The 15517-nt window shown below is 34.1% G+C and overlaps 1 protein-coding gene across 5 annotated transcripts in view; it reads right to left on the minus strand.

Annotated features, from left to right (window-relative positions):
* Nucleotides 1–5157: 5157 nt before the first annotated feature.
* LOC113104808 (solute carrier family 12 member 5-like) overlaps nucleotides 5158–15517 on the minus strand; it is a 125842-nt gene continuing 115482 nt past the window's right edge. For 4 of the 5 annotated variants that reach the window (XM_026266143.1, XM_026266141.1, XM_026266148.1 and 1 more), the window contains 14 exons: nucleotides 15341–15459; nucleotides 14329–14427; nucleotides 14123–14242; nucleotides 13323–13427; nucleotides 12425–12593; nucleotides 12146–12341; nucleotides 9632–9801; nucleotides 9410–9541; nucleotides 8565–8672; nucleotides 8163–8288; nucleotides 6898–7115; nucleotides 6767–6781; nucleotides 6539–6672; nucleotides 5158–6018 (listed from right to left, as the gene is read on the minus strand). In XM_026266143.1, coding sequence (XP_026121928.1) covers nucleotides 5927–6018; nucleotides 6539–6672; nucleotides 6767–6781; nucleotides 6898–7115; nucleotides 8163–8288; nucleotides 8565–8672; nucleotides 9410–9541; nucleotides 9632–9801; nucleotides 12146–12341; nucleotides 12425–12593; nucleotides 13323–13427; nucleotides 14123–14242; nucleotides 14329–14427; nucleotides 15341–15459 — 1803 coding nt within the window. In that variant the 3' untranslated portion in view covers nucleotides 5158–5926. The remainder of the gene's footprint in view (nucleotides 6019–6538; nucleotides 6673–6766; nucleotides 6782–6897; nucleotides 7116–8162; nucleotides 8289–8564; nucleotides 8673–9409; nucleotides 9542–9631; nucleotides 9802–12145; nucleotides 12342–12424; nucleotides 12594–13322; nucleotides 13428–14122; nucleotides 14243–14328; nucleotides 14428–15340; nucleotides 15460–15517) is intronic. The other variant, XM_026266142.1, reaches the window with a different exon arrangement.

Below are 15517 nucleotides of genomic sequence, written 5' to 3' on the forward strand. Positions count from 1 at the left end.
AGTCAAAAATGAGGTTTACTCATTAGTCTAGACGTTTGTTTCAATATTTTCAGCAAGTCCAATGCTTTAGCTGACAGTTTCTCAGTAAAAACTCCTCAGAAAAGTACTTGAATCACGGCCAGTTCAAGTCATGGAGTCTCTACTAATGAGCTGATGATATTCAGGTGTGAAATATAAATGGCATCCAAAATGTGGTGTGTTGAAGAATCTCTGGACCAGGATTTTGAGCCTTGGAAAACCTGCTTGGAATAAAAACTTGATCATATAATCCGTAATAAAATGGTATTCGTTTATTGCATTTTGTGCTGACAAATCTATAAAATGGAATGGGAGTTTTGCAGAAGCCATAGAGATAAAGCATTTAAGATAAAACTACATTATTTTCTTTATGTACCATGAAACACAATAGATAATACTCATCATTTATCTTTTTAAAATATTCAACTTGCACTGACACAAAAAATAAACACCTCAACACTAACTAGTTCTGTAATATTTACAGGACCCACATCCGCTCTTGCCTGTGGTCCCAGATCTGCTGTGTGTACGTCACTGTACACACACACACACACACACACACACCTGAAAAACATACAGGAGCACACTACATGGAAATATGACCATTAAACCCTGAAACACACAAAAAAGAAAATCGCTTTTTCTCCACTAAATTTCCTTTCAAATGTTCATACAAATGTTTCCATTTCAAATGAATCAAAAACAATCCTGAGGGATTCTCTCATGTTCCATGTAAAACTTATGTTCTGATCTAGAATTAACATCCCTATCGTTTGCAAAGCGTGAAATCAATATATTGCCCAAAGCGAACCATTCAATAAATCACATTTTTGCTTTTCAAAGAAGCAAAGCCAAGACAAAATGGGATTTTGTTCGTACATTTCCTTAAAGTCGTCTCAGATTGTTTTTTGTTCAGCCATATCCAACTTGCAGTTGTGCTGTAATAAAGCGATAATCCATCCAATCTGCTTTTCTAGTCAAAGTAGTAGGGATTTAATTAATAATAATTAAATTGAACATTTAATTTTTTAGGTAGTCAAATTATATGTGAGCAACACTGACATTTTATTATAGTGAATATTTTTTGTCCTTTCGGCTTAATTTGAGTGTTTGAAATTGGCCCTAGAATTAATCATTAGATTTGTCATAATATAAATGATTAAATGTATATATAATATATTGTGTATTTAAGGCATATGTACAAAATGTAAATTATTTTACTGCTAAACAAAACAACCCCCTCAAGTTTCTTTTTATTTCATTCAGAATGACAGTTTGCAATAGACTAAACGCATACCCAGGTTAACATAAATAACTTTGGTAATCAGTTCTTTAAATATATTAACTATATATTAAAAGTAAAATGGTCATTGTCTTGGCTATAAACTACCTATAGTAAAAACAGACCCCTTCAACCAATCAATATCCATTCACACTAAGATAGTGGATCCAAAGAAACCATTGTGCACAACAAGAACACCAAACATCTGGTAAAAATAACACATTTACAATTAAATAACTGAAATAAACTTGCTTGAACGTAATACTGTATATCACAAAACATTTAAATATTTATATATATTTATATATCAGCTTGTTCAGGATAATGTGCATGCGTTGAACAGGACAACGGACCCAGGTCCTGGCTCTATTTCAACTGCTTCAGATGGATTTGTTTCAGATTTCAACATTTGGACTTTCACATGGTTCACGTGCATTAAGAGGTGTACTGTTTTTATTTTTTCAGTTTATTTTACTAAAGATACTGGAATGTCAAGAAAAGGTGTCTTCAGAGGTAAATATCATTGGAGTTAACTAAAAAATAAAGGACTGACAGTCTAATGCCTTTTTAAACTATATTTAGGTGCTTAAAAAATGTAGAAACCAAAAGTTATCTGATTTGAAGAACCTGTAGAAAACATCAAGAATTTTTCATACAGCAAGAACCTAAAATACAGCAAGCAACCTTCAGTTTCAGAGAGTTTAGAATTAATAGAATGAAGTGAGATTCCCATTTTTATTTTATTTTTTTTGGAAAACATCCAATGGCATGGGTCAGAACCAAGTTATTCAGAGCCCTTTTTTTGTTTCCGAGATGTATCGAACGCCTCGATATTCCTTGGCGAAAGAATACACCATTTTTTTTTTTTTTTTTGCTACACACAAGCCAGGTATTCATCGTGAGATACTGAAGAAAAGAAAACGATTGTGAATGTGTCCACTGTCAGTTTGAATAGAGCCAAGCCCAGCAGTGGAAGCGCTTGTTTATAGTCTTTTTATACGGTGATCACATCGAAACAGTGCTTGTAGGTTCGGAATGACGTAGGGAGTGAAAAGTAGGAGGAATGGAGAAGTTACCACATCAACTCAGTGATTCGTATTAGAAATATATCTTCTTTTTCTTTTCTTTTTTTTATACATCTACGTGTACTCTTTTCATCAATAATTACAAGAAATGCTAGAAATTCATGCCAAATAAACAGCAAGCACACAATTTTTTGTTTTGTTTTACAGCATAATAAAATCAATCTTCAGGTAGTTTTTTTAACGCAGCCATCAAAACTGTCCAGTCTGCGATAACTTGGCCGAGCGGCCGATGCAGTACACACTCTCGCCGCTAGAGGCATCAACGCTGAAATGGATCTGGCATGCTCATGATTCTGGCAACTCAATCGTCACTGTCACCATAGACGTTAATAACGTTAACTCGAATAAAGTGCATTTCTATCTCAGCCACCATAAAACAGATGTGACGCACAATCTAGCATACGAAACGTATCGATGAACTCTACGAGAAGCAGACTTGTGTGCGAACTAGCAACTAAAATTAAGCCATACGTACCATTTCCCATGGAAATCAATATTGCACGTTACCGTTGAAAACCAAAATGTTTATTTTTTCATTGTGTACTAAAAGCATCCTATCAAACACATCAGAGAACAACGACCCTGTAGCTACAGTATCCCAAGAGCGATATTATGTACAAAACCCAAATCAACAACACACAGTATCCTGCTACTCTAAGTTTACACGTAAGAACATTTTGCCGTTGAGTCGCGACAACAATCTGAATAAGCTGCCTTGACATTTTTCCAGAAACTGCTCTTTTCACATTACGAAAATCTAATTTTCCAACACACATCATGCAAACGAAGCGTATCGTAAGTGGTTTGTTAAAAACATCGTTGAGTGAACGAATTGTCGAAACGTCATCAGAGGCTCAGTCTACGCAGGCAGTATTATGTTAAAAAAACTACGTCGCGTTTTGATGCACGTTTTGCGTTTTGTTCAGATTCAGTGAACATTGTCGTCACTTTAAGTTATCACTTTTAATAGAAAATAAACTAAATAAAACATGATAAAGCTGATTACATAAGGCTGAAGTCGTTTTCGATGCAAACGCCAGAACTGATATGCAATCTTAGCGCCAGCCTCTCCCCTCGTAAATATAACTTTAAATATTTAATCTTTCGCTTTATGTACACGTACAGTCCATATCTATTCATACACTAGCAGCAGCATTCATCTTATGAGAGGTTTCCCATGTTTAAACATAAAATAATCTGTGATATCTTCATAAACTACTGTATATATTTTCTTACCAGTGAGAAGTTATATTTATTTATTTATTTATATTTATCCATATATTTGTATTTATATTTATTTGTATTTGTATTTATATTTATACATTAATATATATATATATATATATATATATATATATATATATATATATATATACATATATATATATATATACATATATATTAATGTATATGCAGTTGTTGGTATTTCTGCTAAAAAAAAAGACTATAAAATATCCTATATCTCTACAAAAATAAATAATGCAATGAATATATGATTTCCCAATTTCACATAGGTCTACATTACTCTAATTTTCTGTAAAGTTGCTTGGCAATGATTTGTATCGTAAAAAGCGATATACAAATAAACTTTAATTACGCTCTAAAAAATAGCCTACACTTTCTGATCTTCTTTTCTATGATCAAAACTTCATTTTCTTAACAATCTTGGGTTAATTTTGCATCTTCAATCTCATTTTGTAATTTTGCTAATGCGTTACAGTCGCGCTGCATAGAGTTCAGTTTTCCATAATGCTTTATAACAACTCAATCTAATGCTGCATTCACGTCACGTCACAATTACCGTAATTACAAAAAGACAACCGAGAGTCTATTCAGAGCTGTTTATGAACCCAGAAATGATAATTGAAAGCTTGCAGGTTGAACTGTAGCTTAAACTGTTAAACCGCTGTGATTTTCGGTGCTTTTATATAAATTCCAACTTTGATATGAAGTTAAAGAAATCAAGTTTCAAAGTCAGAAACTCTTGAGGTGAGTGCAGCATTTGCATTTAAAGTGACATTGTTATCAAGATTAGTTTCTATTGACAATTCACATTTTCTTTCACATGGCACGAGTGAAATCTAAATTTGGCAATACAATCAGATACCATAATGCTCTATATATAGCTCTGTGACATTTCTGGTGTAATATAATATAGATTTTGTCAATGATATAGCTAATTCATAGAGATTTGTCTGTTAAAGCAACAAACATAGAGGTTTTCTTTATAGCAAAATGGGAAAAAAGAAAGACATGGGCAACTTTCGTTTGCTCAAGGATGCAGCTCGCTCATTCACTCATGCAAGCACACACACACACACACACATTCATTTAATGAATCCACAGAATCATTAAATCATTTGTTACACAGTGGCTGTCAGTGCAGGTTGAGTGCTTGTTTGGGAGGGGAGGTTTGGTACCGTAGTACACTTCAAGCCGCCATAGTGAAGCCTTTAGCCACCCAAAACACCCTGACCCTGTAAGACAACAGCGTTTCTTCACCAGAATCCTCAGTAATTTCACAATAAAAATACTACACTGATATTTAATAAATAATGCCTTATACACTATTTACATGACTTACTTTTTTCAAGCTTGTTCTTTCGCTAATTACAGTGTCGGTTGCACCGATAGACTATCACTCGCTGCTTTGCTGTCAAACAACAAGTCGCACACCCTGCCAGCCTTGTTTTTTTGGCACATATTGTGATGTATTTGGCAGGGGGATAGCTAGGAACGAATAAAAACATGGAGGAGGATGATTTGACAAAACAAATACACAACAACAGATCTCTGTGCAGAGGAACCCGCTTAAAGTCAACGTGAAATGCCGTTTGCAAACCATTTTGCTTCCGTAATGCAAGCATTCAGTAAGATGAGCAAAAAATGCAGAAGAGATATGATATAGAGAGTTGAGCTAATTTCATGTTTTGATTTAACTATGTTTTTTCTCCTGAATAACATGCACCGATCGTTGACGAAAGTAAATCGGTCTAAGTTTCATTTCATGTTGACTTTAAACTTCACATTTCACATTATAGTATTAAGTTATAATTAATTCACATTTGACCAATCTTCAGACCGAAAGGATCGAGTTCAACCCATGGAAATCTTTTCCAGAGGTTGTCAGCCTTTACCAGAGCAGAAGTATTTCATCTCTGGTGTAGTTTTGAACGCCGATTCCTTGACTTTGCACATTTGTTTCTGAATCCTCTTCCTCGAAACAAATAGGTGAAAAAAAATCAAGCCCAACCCACCCGCTTCTCCTGATTGGGTGAGAGTGGTGATTGACAGATGATGTAGGAAGGGCATTGAACAAATACTCACTGACATCAACAATGCACTTCATTGAACAGTAAAGTGTGGATCACGTCCATCATGAACGAGAGTAACGCCAAGAGCGATGTTTGGCCAGTGAGAGTTTGGCAGACCAGTAGAACGGCATTTTCTAAAGCTGGTTGATTGAAGGGAATTCTGGGATATTGCTTGGGCCACACTGGGGAAAGAGGACAAATGGGGTGGGATGACGTCGACTAGTTTCTTAAGAGTAGATGGTGATGACCTCACGGCCTCCACCACGCACGAGGAGGACCCGGTTGAGACCTTCGGTTAAAACCTCCATGAATTCCATGTCTGATTGATAGAGTCAAGGAAGTCAGAGCTGTAGAAGATATGAAACAAACATACAGACACATACTACTCAGACTACTTTTGTACTATATGGTGAACAGCATGTAAAAATTAGGCATCATACGTGCCAAGGCTGCATTTATTTGATCAAAAATACATGAAAAAGAGTAATATTGTGAAGTATTATGATTTCAAATAGCTGTTTTCTGTTTGAATATACTGTAAATTGTACTCTGAGTCAAATCAGCATTTATTCATAATAGAAAGTTTCCTTTCCAGTTAAAAGCACTAGTTTCTTTCATTAAATTAACTTTTGAACAGTGGTGTATTTGCATAGATTCCCATAATGCAATGGACTCGATGTGACCATTTAAAATCAAATGCCATTTTAAATTCTTGCTTGCCTCAATATTTTTTTGGTCTACCAAAAAAATGTCAAACTATTACACCAAACTGGATTAAAAAATAATGAAAGCCATAATAATTTTCGAGACAGTGTAACACAAAAAAATGATCAGGATACAGTTCTCCTCGCCGCTCCTGTTCTTGGGCGGTCCGGGCATGTTGAGCAGGACTAGTCTGGCCTCCTGGGATTTCTTAATAATGACTTCGTTGAGTCTGAGTGCAGTGTGCATGCGCCTCAGGTTGGACTGGTTTCTGAAAACAAAACCATCATCAACCATACGCTCATAAACATCCATCAACATCAGTGAGTGTGAATGTGTGCAATGCATCACTGTCAGATACTCACAGATTTTCCCACTCACTGTTGAGAAAGAAAGAAAGATGAGTGTAAATGTGTGCAATGCAAAACTAAACCTAAATTCAAACCTTTGCAAGTATATTTTTAAATCTAGTGACTTTGGGGATTGCTGCACTCACGGTTTCATGTTGAAGAGGTCTTTGATGGCCTCTGTTGTCGTGGCTCCTATAGGTTTGGCCTGCTCTCCATCACACTTGGCTTCGGTCCATGTCATCTGAACGGCTGTGCTGGGGGTCTCGGCATCTGCGCTGGGGGACTGCGGTGTGGCCGGGGTCGGCGGGTTGGTACTCTTGTCATGAATGAGCTGTTCCTGTTGGGATGGGGACACAGGGACAGACTGAGAGGGCAGGACCGGCACATACGCACATATGGAGAATGTAAGGGCAAAAGAGGAGGAAAAGAAAACGTTAATGATCAGAAAGAGATTAAAACAAATAAACAAAGGAATATTTAAATAATAATAAATCATAAATTATTATGAAATAAAAATAAAAAATACAGTTAAATAATCACAACAATAATAACAAACGAGACTGCGATCACAATGAAAACGACTGCTTTATGACGAAAAATATTTTTATTTATTGACGTTCATTATTGCTTTCATTGTATTTCATTCTATTTGTGACAAACACAATGAAACTGACATAATGAATAATATAAAATAATCACTTTTTTGGCATTCTTTCTAAATATTGTAGAAACAAAATTTTCTGTAAAGTTGCTTTGCAATGATTTGTATCGTAAAAAGCACTATACAAATAAAATAAATTGAATCATTATTAAATTAATGAATAAATATAGAATTAAAAACATTTTAATTATATTTATAATTAATTATATTACATAAATAATAATTTAATGACTTTTACTTTTAGAATTAAATTAAAAGACAAGTTAAAAATAAAACTGAAATGACACTTATTCTCATTAAAATAAGAAATAAATGTAAAATAAATAATTTGATAATTTACCATTGCTAGTTGTTTTATTATAATTATTTTCATAATATTTATATATATATATATATATATATATATATATATATATATATATATATATATAAATAATTCATACAAATTAAATGATTAAAATGGCATTTCTTATGACTAAAAATCGTTAAAATGAATAACTTTTAAAAGAGAGAGAGAGAGAGAGAGAGAGAGAGAGAGAGAGAGATGAATTCTGCCGTGTCTATTACTCTGAAAGGCATCACAAAAACACTGATATCAGACAGTCAGTCACGCTGAGATCACAGCATGTTCAACACAAGCGATGTGGCTGTTATTGACATGTAAACTGAAAACTGTAAAGCCATTCATTTGTTTCTGTGATATCTGAAGACATGATTATTACAGGCACAGAACTGTCCGATACACTGTACCTCCTCTTCTGGTTTCTCCTCTTTGCTGCTGGCCGCTGGTTCCTCGGTCACACTCAGCTGAGTCGTGACAGCCGCCGGGTTTTTACGGCGGATCGACCCACGAGAGCTGTCAGTGATGCTCTGGATCTGAAGGAAGAGGAATGATGAGAATATTAATGAGAGAAGAGGCCCCGCCCACATGCAGTGATGTCATGCATAATGAGGCTCAACATGCAGCATTGGAGTTCAGCTGTAGTTGTATCCTGTGATGTATACTATTATTGTGTTAAATATATTTCCCATGAAATACTGCTAAGTTTAATCTTTCGAAGCTTTTAACAGTAGTTTCAACAGTACTTTGATGCACAAGTAGCATGATCATAAATCGAGTTTGATAGTGCATGTTTGAGGACCGAGATGTACCTCACGTTCACGCTCAGTCTTGGTGAGGTTGATCTGCTTCAGGATCTGAGATCTCTGCTCCATCATCAGGGTCTTCTCATATGTGTACGCTGAGATATCACCGTCATGCTGAAGATACAGCAGAGAGATGCATATATACACTGCAGTTTTCAATAATTCTTACTGAAGTTAAGAGTTGCTCACGGAACTGTAAAGTTAAGAAACAGTGAGAAAAAACTGTAGAAATATACTGTAGTCTACAGTTTACTAAGGAATAGCTGATGATCTGGAGCAACTTTTTCTGAAAATGCAACCATAAATAAAATATATATATTTTTATAAATAATAAAAATGACAACAAAAGTAATTGCAAATGATTTTGACATTTATTGTATGACATTATTTGTAATTTCTGTTATATATTTATATATTATATATATGTGTATTTGTTTATGTATGATATAATACACACACATATATGCCCATCCAAATTAATATTATTTTTTTGTAACTTTTTGGAAAAATATTTAGATACAATTTTAACTGAAAAAAAAAAAATAATGTAATAATTTGAGCATTTATGGCAAATATTATTTGCATCCAGGAAGGATGGAAGTTATACATGTTTGTAAACATCCAGGAAGTTATACATGTTTACTACAGCATCATTTACTGCCCCAGCTTTTTAAATATTTATTTAAATATGAAATATACCTCCCCAATTAATTTCTGATATTGATCTGCTCACCTTCCGTTGGCACAACCCCTGTAAGGTTTTCAACTTTTCAACTTAAACATCATCCTGTTTCTCTCTCGGAGATGCTTTTGAACATGAGCACTAGTATGACAGTGAGCGGTTGCATTACCATCTCCACCACCTCCACTGCGGCGTCTATGCGCAGGTGATACAGGAAGGTGGTCAGGTCCTTCTTCATCTGGATGCTGTTATCGTCCATCTGGGCCACAGTGAAGATGCGCATCTTGCACTTCCTCCAAACCTACAGAACATCATCCACAGATGTCAACACGAGCTGCAGTGACTTAACTATAACATCATACTGACAGAAATGAAGAGATAAAGCGCTTACCTTGTGCTGGCGGAGGAGGAAGGGCAGCAGCATCAGCATGCCTCCATCATGAACGATCCACCAGACGTCAATGTGACCCTCTGTGAAACGCTCTCCGTTTGACGGGAAGGCCGAGATGTTTTTGGGCACCAGCAGGGCTTTACTGGCAGCAGTGGTTTCTCTTACCAACTCTGTAATGAACACATGTTTATATTTATTATTTACGCTCATGGATGCATTATTTTTTTACTAAATTGAGACTTCTGTTTAATGATGTGGCTCTGATGTCATGCTTATTAATTTTATTCATGCATAATTTTGAGAATCGTCTTCACATTTGGTGCATTTAAGTTCCAAAAATAAAAAAATAAAACATTAGATTGTCATTTTTTTTCTCCATATTTTAAATGATCTTTATGAAAAAGTATCGCAGGTTTAAAAAAATCAGGATTTCTGAAGGATCATGTGAGACTGAAGACTGAAGTAATGATGCTTAAAATTCAGCTTTTGGTCACAGGAATAAATTACATTTTACACTATATTTAAATAGTAATTTGCTATTTAAAATTGTAATAATATTTCACAATAATACAGTTTTTATGGTATTTTTAACAAACAAACACAGCTCTGATAAGCATAAGACACTTCTTAAAAAAATAAAATAAACTAATCCAAAAATGTTACAAAATGATCCAAAATTTTACTTATTAATGGTATATATGGTATATATATGTACACACACACACACACACACATGTGTGTATCATGTCCATGAAAAATACATAACAATAGATATATGTAAATATATTATCTAATTGTTTTTTATTTATATTTTATTTACTGGATTATTAAAAAAAGAGCATTATTGTTTAGTTTTGATACTATTCTGGTTGAATTTTTAGTAGAAGTCATTATATTGTCAAATGTAACCCACATTCATTCATATTGAGATTTAAGATTTTTAACCATCCTTAACAGACTGTATCTACACAGAATCAATGCTCCAGAAGGATCAGCTGATAATTAAACACCTGTATTCAGCAGCACTGTCTATTCCTGTAACTAATTTGGGATCCATTCCAAATCAAATGAATTATACCATCGGCTGGTTTCTTCTTAAAATTCACAAGTGAACATCTGTGGTGTGAGACGTGAAGCTGCACTTGCTCAGTCTGGCTCCTTCAGAGCTTCAGAGTTTAGCTGTGATAACACAGAACAGACTCGCAGCAACACATACGATGCAATGAGTTTAACAGCTGCCGCGGCGCAGGCCAGTGCATTTGCTAAATCTTACATACTGACTGAGATAAAAATGACAAAATCTTTTTATTTTCCCCATCCCTTACCAAACAGTAGCAAACTTTGAGTACACAACTAGCTTACCTCTATGTTTGTAGTTTGTACTGCAAAAACTTTTTTATACTTCAAAACTTGAACTTTACATCATGCTTTAAGTATACTACTATGTCCTTATTTAGCTTTTAATTTGTATTTATTTTGTTATCTGAACATACAAAACATCCAAAGAAAGATAACGGTATCTACTTGTAAACAAAAACATTTTATTCTAGGATCATGCATTTTTTTTTAAACAGTTTAATGTGGGTAAGTTTCATAAAAAATAAAAATAAAATTTTGAACAAAAAGCTGAAAAAGACTATGAATTGGTTTCAGAATGATAATCAAAATGTAGATGGAGTCCATCAACACCCCAAAGCTTGACCGTAATTATTATCTCTTCATCAGTCGACATTTTATTCCATAACATTACAGTTTTGATGCTGTTTCAAGTCAGATTACATGTGTTAGTATCTGGTGTTCCTTTTTTCTTCTTCACTTGTGTTTTTTTGGAAATTCTGTACAGAAGATGTGTACTAGCGCCCTCTACCGTATAACAATGAAAACACAGATTGTAGGAGTATAGCTCAAATATATTTAAACTTTTTGTAAGTATGTTATTTTAAGTATATTTCTGAGGAGTACATAAAAGTAAACTAAAAGCATAATTTCCAATTTTTTTAGTTTAAAAGAGGTATACTAATAACACACTTGAATAAATGTATTTTTCGTAAGGGATTGCAGAAACAAGCTTAAATAAAAATGGTTATGTTAACTGTTTAACTTCACTAAAAGGTTCTTTGGGGAACCAAAAAAAGGTTCTTCTATGACATCGCTGTGAAAACCACCTTTTGAAACTTTTTTTTTCAGATATATTTTCTGTTTTTTTTTACTTTATTAGTACAGGACAGTTTAGAAGTGACAGAAAGCGAGATGGGAGAGAGGGAAAGGTCCTCGAGCCGGGATTAAAACTCAGGAAACCACTGAACTATATATATCACTGCACACAAGACAAAACCTTATTTTTTAAGAGTGTAGTGCGAAGAACTTTTTTTTTTTTTAAATCTACAGAACCCTTTTCCACTGTAAAGAACCTTTGAAGGACAGTAAAGGTTCAATGGTTGCTAAAAGCACTTCATGGAATTATAAATGCCAAAACAGACCCTTTATCTAAGAAACTGTGTTTCTGTCTCTCACCGATGAAGTTCCTCCAGCTCTGATGATCCTCGGCTTGTTTCCAGTTGCGTGGCCAGGAGGCCAGAACCGTGTTGTGTTGAAGACCTCCCAACCCTCCGGCCTGGACCAAATGTGACGTGGCATCCCTCATGTTAGAAGAAATGACCACCTGACAGAAACCCTTCACCTTCTCTGCATCCATGAGCTTCCTCAGAGACTTTGAGACACAGAACAAAGTGGGGAATTACATTAGAACACAAATCAGTATGTATGCTGTCTAAGCAGGTGTGTGAATGTCACCTGTTCGGCTTGCTGTCCTTGAGGATGGTTTTCCAGGTAGGTTCCCTCCAGCGCTGTGCCCACGATGGTCAGACCCTTCCCAGCCTTCAGCTGACTGGTCAGAGACAGCAAACGCGGCTGCTCCACATTCAGCTCAGAGTCCATGCTGACCAGGACTAATATCTGAGGTCTGAGAATAGAGAAAAGAATCAGAATTTTACATTTACACATGCGCAATAAGACCAGTAACATAAATAGTGTACTTTTGAAATCCAGCACACACACACACATATATATTTATGTTAAAACATAAAAATCTAAATAATTACAAATATTAAATAAAAAAAAGATATATAAATATATTTATACATAAATAAAAATACACAAAAAACACATACATGTTTAAAATAAGGCGACATTAATTATTTGTATAAAATACAATATATAACAATTAATTTTTTACATATTACATAAGTATAATCATATAATATGAATATGTAAATTACATAATAGAAACAATCACACATAAAATTTTAATTAAATACATTTTATGTAATTATATTAATTGTTAATTAATAGGTGTATTAACAGTTTTGATTTTAAGCTTAGTTTGTTTTCAAAAATTATATTCTGATTTAATTTGTTAATTAATTTTTTCATTTTAGTCCGACATATGCTTCAAAATATTTTATTCCAGTAAGCTGACAAGGAAACATTTTCATTTAATTATTTATTAAATGTTTTATTTTTAAAGTTTAGTTTTTAATTTAATTCAATTTAATTTAATTACAGCCTTTATCTATTGATGAAAAAACTATTAATAAAAATATATAAATGATACAATTGTGCTTACAGAATTTATATAATAGTATTATTATAATTTATATAAATTGATCTATACTTTTTTTTTTTTTTTTACCTCCAGTTCTTGGTGTGCGGTGGTCCCTCTTCCAACCTCATGAGGGCGAAGCGGGCCGCACTGAGAGACAGACCTCTTATTCCATCACCCCATTCCTTTTCTGCCCTGTCAGCACAGACACACAAACATCTTTTTCACATCTTGTATATAGTATGTATATATATATATATATGGTTTAAATTGGCTGCACATTACATTATTTAATGCTTATTATTAGATCTGTTGAAATCCATGCTAAGTCAGCATGCATCTGTGTTTTAAATACAACAAAATAATTCATTTTTTTTTTCGTTAGTGCAGTGTATGTGTCTATTATTTTGCATACACTTTTTTGGCTTGCGTGCAAAACCTTGATGGACTAGTATATGCACTAGGTACTGTATCCCACAATGCAATGCACACAATGTGCATTTTGACCTTGCATTTTGATTCAGATTTGTATAAAATGATGAGGACGACATACGCATGCTGCTATCAATATTGCTTCTGTTGGTAAGTGTGCAGTATGTACGGTGCAGTATGCAGTAAGAATTCAAATCCGCACACACAGATCCATAATCCTGCCGCCAATTTTCTCCTTGTCTTTAATTTCCGGCGACGGATGCGGGTCACTGTTCGCGTTGACTCTGGAAGTGTTTCCAAAGGAAAAGCACTAAACTAATCAAATCCTGGAGCAGATTTCAGCTGTTCTTGGCCGGCCGGATTACAAGGGATCTGAAAATCCTGACATGTCAAACGCCTGAAACTCATTTCTAATCCATCTCTTGGTCTCTCCTGACTCCGGGTCACAATCCACTTACCCTCGGAACTCAATATACTTGTAGATACAGCCGGCGATTCCCATTGCAACGATGGCGTAATACCAAGAACAGATGAACATGAGCGAGAGACAGAGGCTCATGCCAAGGAAGGATAGAGTCCTGTTGGAAAACAGGAAGGGACATGTTAGTGTACAAATACGAGGGAAGCCACAGCAAATGCCAAGACATGGTGTTCTGGAGCTCACCAGTGGTAGAACTTGAATCGCGGTCTCCAGTTGGGCGTTCTGAGCAGAGTCTGAACAGCACAGGCCAGATTCACAAACATGTAGCACATGAGGAAAAACCTGCAGCCGCACGAGAGAAACAAACACAACAATGTTGAGAAAAACCCGGGATTATGGCTCAAATGTTTCAACCCTTAAACCACACTTAAAATGTAAAACAATAATAGTACAACAATATAGAATTAAATAGCATTTATTGAAAACCACAATGACCCAAACACAGTTTTCAAGCTAAACGAAGACAGTATTTTTATTTTTTTGTTTAGTGGATCATGTTGATAGTTAATACATTAATATTTTTTACTAAAACTAAACCTTGAACTACTAAAAATCTAATTGAATTTAAATTAAACATTGTTATTTAAGTATTATTATTTAAATAATATTTAATACTATTTAAAATTAGCTTTTATTTTCATATTTTCTATTAATTGTTTTTTTTATAATTTTGTTAAATATAATTTGTTTATATAATATATGAATATAAATATGTCTATTGTATTTAATATAATAAAAAATGTATATAACATAATTACATTAATATTTAATTAATATTATTTATATTAACAGTTTTCATTTGAATTTTAGTTTATTACGTTTCAATTTTTTTTTTATATGTTTGTCTTTTTTAAGTATTTCGATTTATCTTTAATTTATTTTTATTTTAGTCTTATTTTTAGTAATTTTAATCCTTTAACATATTTCATTCCAGTAATCTGACATGGCAACATTTCTAATTTCTCAATTTCTCTAATTTTCAGTAATATTTTATATTTTTATTTTATTTTAGCTTTACTTCAGCTGACAAAAACATTTTTTGAATAGTTTTCATTTCAGATAACAACAACAACTGATGAATGCTACATAATTTATAAACTGTATTATCTAAAGCAATGACATTCAGTAATTTTTATGTGTGATATAAATGTGCAAACACTCTTTGAGGCCGTTGTATATCCGTATCGTCTCTTACATGGAGAGAATCGGAGCGACGTTATCCAGAGAAGCGATGAGAATCCCACTCTCACAGATGCATGCGGTCAGGAGCAACGCCCAGGTGGGCTCCCCGTTTGCTTTGCCATGACCAAACACCTGAAACACACACACACACACACACACACACATATAAATGCCCATGAATAGCTAAACA

This window comes from Carassius auratus, chromosome 6 (assembly GCF_003368295.1).
Source record: "Carassius auratus strain Wakin chromosome 6, ASM336829v1, whole genome shotgun sequence".
Lineage (NCBI taxonomy): Eukaryota > Metazoa > Chordata > Actinopteri > Cypriniformes > Cyprinidae > Carassius > Carassius auratus.